A 7,500-nucleotide genomic window follows, 5' to 3' on the forward strand; every position below is an offset into this window, starting at 1 on the left:
CAACAGCGTTGCACAGTGTCGCTATAAATGAACACCCCAGAGATGCAAAAAGAAAAAAGAATGCCGCCATCATCATCATCATCATCATCATCATCATCATCATCATCATCATCATCATGGACATAAGCATCATCACCATCATCATCAAGTAATTGATTTTCAATATCATGCATTTTGACCGACTGCAGGTTTGATGAATGCCATTCTGCTGATGTAGGCTGTAGAGTATTGATTAAAGGATGAAGTGATGGTCTTATAGGGAGAAGGAGAGTGCTGTAATTGTTATTATATAATCAATATCGAGGATGGACAAGATAGCTGTACACAGGAGACGCACAGGCGCAGCCGTGGTGTAATGGTTAGGGTGTGAACTCAGCTGCTGTGAAGGGAATTCTTTTATTCATTAAGTATTATCATGAAAACCAGGTATAATCTTATAACTAAGTTTCGTAGTGAGCTAGATGACCTTTGTATGAACCCTGCTTTGCCTGCTCTTTTTGCTCTCTCTCTTTCTCTTTCTCTGTGTGTGTGCGTATTCCTGAGGCCTGCCGCCACGAAGACGGGGGGACCCTCTCTCCCTGCTTGTGAGCCACCTGTCTGAGTTAAATGGATGCATAGGGTGCATGCATCCATGGATGGATGCATAGGGTGCTAATGGAAAAAGCTGATAAGCAGTCGTCTCAGAGTTGACGTAAAAGCATAAACCTTTGACAGAGAAATGTTTCTGTTTACATGTCTGAACCGAAATAAAAGCTAAGCTACACTTCTGTGCGAGCTGACGGCTGCCATTAAGGATGTAACACTCCTTTGTACTGGTAGATCCCCACTTCTGCGCAGAAGTCTTTAAAGGGTACTACTGTCTACCGTGTGGGTTCTTAAAAGTTAGGTTTATATTGTTTAATATGCTATAATGAAATAATGTCTGACAGCTGGTGAGAAGATGTCCTGTATGGTAGGGCACTAGCAAAAATACAGAATCAAACCAAGATAACGCAAAACACGCCCACTCAATGCAAAAGCGTGTGCTCAAGTTGGGTCTCCTAAGGGGGCGTTGTCCCCTACTTATTCTTCTCTTTTTGAGGTGTTTGCGAAAGACGTGCGCTACCGCCATCTACAGCGCTAAGGGGACTTCATTGATTCTCAACATCAGGACTCCGAAGGTCTCCTAACCGAAGGTCTCCAAAAGGGGCGTTCACCCGACATAAAGTGGATACCGGAAAAGAAACAAAATGACGCTTCTTGTTAGATCCACCTTCTTTGGCACTAGGGTCTGTGTTGACAAGACAATGTGGGACAGGTGTGCTCTCACCTGGTGAGAAGATGCCGTCTCCCTCCCCGTTGGGCCAGCCCACGATCTCCCTCATCTTCCTCAGAGTAATCTGCTCCATCAGCACAAACACTGGAGCGATCTCATACGTGAACCTGGAACATACATGTAATGTTTCATGAACCCTGGAGCACTGGAGCCTGCACATACCATATACATCTTGATACATAAACCAGGGCTATTCAAATGGAGGCCTTGGGGCCAGATGCGGCCCTTGGATGGCAAGGTTCTGGCCCCCACCAACAAGGTCTGAACTAAATAAAAACAAATATGTTTGCTATCTGTGGCCGTGCATAATTTGCAATCACTAACACTTCAGTTTGGGGATATCTCTCCTATGCAACATACTGATGAATAGACTCTCATAAGGCTACTAAGAAATAGAGAATGGAATATCTGTTCTGTCTGGAAAGCTATCCACTTATTTTGCACCATAACCGCCAACACTGTGGTGCTTGCGGTTTTGCAGATTCCATGTTCAGCCCCTTTACTGGAAGCAATTTGAAAAACTGGCCCTCTGTGTCTTTTAATTGAATACTCCTGACATAGTAAACTCTAGCGAAAACTCATACATGAGCCTATAACATAGTATATCACGTTCACATGTGAAGTGAGCAATCACATGTGTGAACCTGCAACATACGCAGGGCCGGATTAAAATGGCCTGGGGCCCCTAGGCTACAGGTTGCTGTGGGGCCCCCCAGAAGGCAAATTTCGCCACAAATGTACATAGATCGTGTCATAATTACGAGCTAGAAATTGAGGATAATATGTCTACCAACTGTATTGAATAAAAACTATATATTTTTTCAATATTGCATCTAGTCACAATTCTGCAATTTTTCACTTTTGGCCAATCAGGGGGCCCCCTGGAAGGTGGGGCCCCTAGGCTGCAGCCATATCTAGCCTGTGCGTTAATCCGGCCCTGAACATACGTACAATATTACATGGATACTTGAGTATTCTCACATGTGGACATGCAACTACATGTACAAACCCCAACTCCGATGAAGTTGGGACGTTTGGTAAACAGTGAATAAAATCAAAATGCTATCATCTTCAAAACATTCAATCTATTCATTAGATGGAGAATAGTGAAAAGACAACATATTAAGTGTTAAAACCGAGAAAAAATATTGTTTTGGGGGACATATGTACTCATTTCTAATTTGATAAATCCAACACGTCTCAAAAGAGTTGGGACGGGGATCAGTGAAATTTAGTAAACATCCAAATAAGATAAAACAACAAAGAAGAACATTTCAAAATGAATTGTACTGACGGACAATATAGGTGTCCAGGTATAAGATCATCACAGAGAGGCTGAGTCACTCAGAATTAAAGATGCAAAGGGAATAATTACCATAGTTATTACATACATGTTTGAATTCCCTTTGATTTACCACGATTGAGTGTATATAAGACATATTTTTGTTAATAAAATCATTGTATAGGTTCATGACATCATGAAATATATATTGGCTATAGTCTCACTCTAATTCCTGGAGTGCTAGAGCTATTGAAAATTGACCATATTAAGAATGCTTAATGCATGAAAATGACACAGGGGTTTAACATTCTCCTAAGCACCTGAGCTCACTTGAAATAGACCCAGAAGACATGGGAAACTGTCCTTTGCTTACAGAAGTCAGCAGAAGTTGTAGAAGTCCATTCTTTTTGACAATAATAGAGCATTGCACATCCTGTGCTACAGTGAAAATGGACCATCCAACTTGTGTTAGTGCTAGCTTCAAAAGTCAGCCTCCATGATGGCATGCGGATGCAGTAGTGCATTGGTTAAGATGTTCTCACTCATCTCTAGAGTTAAATACAGTGCTGAATGGTATAAATGGGTTTTAAACAGCATGAAAAGCCACTCATGCATTATATTTTGAAGGGAGATCTTCGATTACTGCCACATAGTAAGGTCAAATTGCATTCTCTACTATGTTTTAACAGTTTGGCTCCATCATAAGGACCAGCATGTGATAAAATGGTGGGTTTTTGGTCAAGACCTGTCACACTGTAAGCATTACAGAAAGGAAAACATTGCAAAACATGACAAGGAATACACCCACCATTTAAGCTGGTGAAATCATGTCCAAGATAGGAATTAACACTTTTTTTATATCAAATCATCTCATCGGTTAATGTATTTAACGGTTAAGTGTTGAATTTTGTTTTGTTTTTAGTCTTCCTCGACATATGCTGCCATTTATTGTCTCCGTCCCAACTCTTTTGAGACGTGTTGGATTTCTCAAATTAGAAATGAGTACATATGTCCCCCAAAACAATATTTTTTCTCGGTTTTAACACTTAATATGTTGTCTTTTCACTATTCTCCACCTAATGAATGGTTTGAGTGTTTTGAAAATGATAGCATTTGGATTTTATTCACTGTTTACCAAACGTCCCAACTTCATCGGAGTTGGGGTTAGTACATATAGACACTTATTTTTCCCCTTCTTTGCAAATACCCTACCATGCAATTTTCATGAGCCTTCCCAGGTGTGAATGAGTGGGTGATCAATGGAGATCGCCCAGACCACACAGCGCGACTCGGCCGCCACTTTTTGCTTTTCGAATAGGCTCAGACAGCTCAATCGCAAAAAGCAAAAAGTGGCGGCCGAGTCACGCTGTGTCGAGCTGTAGGCCTACCAGAAAATCGGCAGTGGAAAAGAGGCAAAAAGGACTTTTACATATGTATGGCCCTCCCAAGCAAATCAGTGGCTCCCACTATATAACCACACGAACGCTGAAGCAAAATCACACGCGAACCTGCAACATGTTGAAGTAATAATCAATAACTACCTCAGCTGAGATAACTACTTCTTTAACCTTTAGATTCCAGCTACCATGATCTATTAGCTATCCATTATCAGGGCCCATGTGCTGTGGAGTGAATGTGTATGTACTGTACATGCCTCGCATTAACACACTCTACATCAACATCAACATCAAGAAGAACATCACTGTATCAAGTCTCCTTGCAACCGCACTCAAGGGAGAGAGAGAGAGAGAGAGAGAGAGAGAGAGAGAGAGAGAGAGAGAGAGAGAGAGAGAGAGAGAGAGAGAGAGAGAGAGAGAGAGAGAGAGAGAGAGAGAGTACTGTGTTCATTAGGGGCAGCACAAAAATGTTAAACTTCATTAGAGCCAATTAGCCAGAATTAACATCTATGTCAGTGATTTTCAACCTATGGGCCGGGGCCCACTGGTGGGCCCTGAAGGTATACCAAGTGGGCCTTGAAATAATATTCTAAAAATTATATTCACATTTTAGTGTGTGTTGCTGCTGATTTATGTGAGTTTTATTTGTAATCGGGTCAAAGGTGGGCCCCGAACATTTGTGACAATTTCGAGTGGGCCCCAAGTTGGAAAAGGTTGGGAACCCCTGATCTATGTAGACAAGAGGGATGGCAGCATAATAACAACTGCAGTGCACATACCGATGGGTCCCTTTCAATCCATTTTTATTTCCATGATGTTTTGAAACGTAACAAACAATTTAAATGGATTAAAAGGGAGCTCATCGGTGTGCGTTTTTTCCTTGACTTACAAGAACTTTATGTTTTGACCCTCCACCCGCCTGAAAGAAATTGGATGTGCGTGAGATCTGCCTCGGATACAAACACACTATACGGATACAAGCATAAAGCACGGTACTGACACGGGGCAGAATATGGCGGAATGTGATGGTGAACTGTTCTAGATTCCTAGAGCACAACAGAAGACACCAGTTATTGTTTATAACAAACAATCACCAGTAAAATGAAACAAATAAATTAAGTAGAAAGAATTTTAAGGGGACCCTATTGAAAATGAGATGTTACATCTCAAGAGGCACTCCCCGTAAATAAATAAATTCAAATTCAAATTCAATGGTCAATGCCTTTACAAAACTTGGTACATTCAAATGAAAATAATCATGTACAATTCACATAGTGTATTACATAATGTATTGAGAAACGGTGAGAAACGAGGATCCGCAGTGCTGAGCTCTGGCTACTCATCCGGGTTGGACAACATCTCTATGACGTGCTCCTCCCTGATTCGCTGGGCTGGTATTGTTGGTCATGTGACTTGAGTGCTTGCTACAGTAAGATAAACAAACAGGTGTGCTTCACTTCAGATCTGAATTTCTTTGTAAACAGAGTAGGTGTTCTGTTGAGCGGACAGAAACTTTGCTCGTTAAACGTAAATAGTTTATAAGACGCCGACATGACGAAACGGTGAAATGATTTAATGTAAACGGAGCCTTAATGAATGGGCGATTATGGAGATATGTATTGTGGTCCAATTCTATACCACATGGCCCCAGTCTTACACCAGATTGCACTACTGTATACTCCACGATGACAAAGGCCATGTGAGTGGTTATGGAGCTGAAAGCGAGGGAATTGGCTGTGTGGTTCATTACAGAGCGACCTGATGTAGGCGGCCCAGATGAAACTCATTCCCCTCGACTCCAGCAGAGTAACAACCAACACCTCAGTAACAAAGAGGCCAGTCGAGCGGAAAAACACCCATTAAACAGAGAAAGGAGGGAGGGGGAATCATTACAGGGAGAGAGAGAGAGAGAGAGAGAGAGATGGAGAGGAAGAAGATGATGAGGAGGAGGAGCAAAAGGGAGAGATGGAAGAGGAGGAGAGAGGGGAAGGTTGAGGAAAAGCAATGAATGCTAGGTGTGTGTGTGTGAGAGAGATAGAGAGGGAGAGATGGACTGCATGTGTGTGGGAGAGAGAGAGAGAGAGAGAGAGAGAGAGAGAGAGAGAGAGAGAGAGAGAGAGAGAGAGAGAGAGAGAGATGAAACTGATGCTAAATCGGGCTCCGGTCTTCAACAGCGTTTATCGAGCTTCTATGAATTCATGAATGGCCTTCTGCCATGACATGAGAGAGAGAGAGAGATAGAGAGAGGAAAGAAGAAACGAGCAGAGAGAGAGAAATAATAGAATTGCTGACCCATGGAGGTCTGTCCTAATTCTGAGCTTCATGATTCAGTGTTTTTACGGCCCGGGAAGCCTGGTGTCAGTACCAGATCTGTGCTCGCTACACTATCTGTTCTGTGTGGTATCCCTACAGCTATTTCAACAGTAGTTTCCTAATCAATAATTTACTTTTTGGTGCTTCCACTGATACCACGCCATCCAAACATTTCCAAAATATATGATTTCATTTTGAACAAAAGATGAACCTATTTACATTGACAACTAAGTACAGAAACTAAGTAAGACCGGAAATTACGTGGTTGCACAAAAAAAACGGTTAAATGGGCGTTTAAATGAGTGTTTAACAGCTTAAAACAGCCAAATTGTGATATTTATCTTTTTTTTTTTTAAGAAGATCCGCGGGGAACTCTACAGTGTTTATCATCACCTAGCAACAGCTCTGTCTGTATTTTCCAGAGGAGTTGAAATTTTTGAACGCATGCGGAGGCTCTCGGATGCATAATTTCTTCCGCACTGCAATGTCTGAAGGACTCCCACCACATGCAGGATGCGGATCTCCATAGACAATGAATGGTTTCCGTTAGTACCGCATCCGTATATGTTCTGAGGCCGTCTGCATGAAAAATGTTTTAGGGGTTCGTACGAAAAATTAAACAAAAATATCAGAAACAACATATGTGGAACTCGTATCACAACTCGAAGGGGATCGAAATATCATTTTAATACCGCCATTGGATTACATGCTACGATTTTCGTCTAAAAACGCTGTTGAGGTCCCATGAAATCGGGGGAAGTGACGTCACTTTCAAGCTCTATGTGCAAGGGACATTACAGATGGCAAGGCTGGGTCACAGGTCAGGTACACTACCAGTTAGATGCTGCTGCTGCTGCTGTAGGAGATCTAGCTCTGTCTGGACTTCAGGGCCGTACACACACGTCACTATAGTTACTCGCTCAGCGAATTAACTCAATAGAATGTCAATGTGTTTCAGTGAGACTAGCAGGCGAGTAGGCGAGTACTGTACAAGCGATGCGATGTGGGAGGATGAAATTGAAATTTGAAAATATTTGATCTTCCAGCGAGGCGAGTAAGCGAGTAACCAATTGAAAGGCAGAGTTCGGTACTTCTTGCCTGTTCATTGGCAGTTAAAGCCGCAGGAACTTTCTGCGAACGTTCCATGAAAGAGAGACGAGTAGGCGAGCAAGCGAGAAGCTAGTAAATAGCAG

At 42.2% G+C, this 7,500-nt stretch overlaps 1 protein-coding gene across 2 annotated transcripts in view; it reads right to left on the reverse strand.

The window, feature by feature from the left end:
• Positions 1–7,500, reverse strand: part of gad1a (glutamate decarboxylase 1a) — a 34,578-nt gene that overhangs the window by 13,175 nt on the left and 13,903 nt on the right. For both annotated transcript variants that reach the window (XM_063213568.1, XM_063213567.1), the window contains one exon: positions 1,310–1,422. In XM_063213568.1, coding sequence (XP_063069638.1) covers positions 1,310–1,422 — 113 coding nt within the window. The remainder of the gene's footprint in view (positions 1–1,309; positions 1,423–7,500) is intronic.

Source organism: Engraulis encrasicolus, chromosome 13 (genome assembly GCF_034702125.1).
Source record: "Engraulis encrasicolus isolate BLACKSEA-1 chromosome 13, IST_EnEncr_1.0, whole genome shotgun sequence".
NCBI lineage: Eukaryota > Metazoa > Chordata > Actinopteri > Clupeiformes > Engraulidae > Engraulis > Engraulis encrasicolus.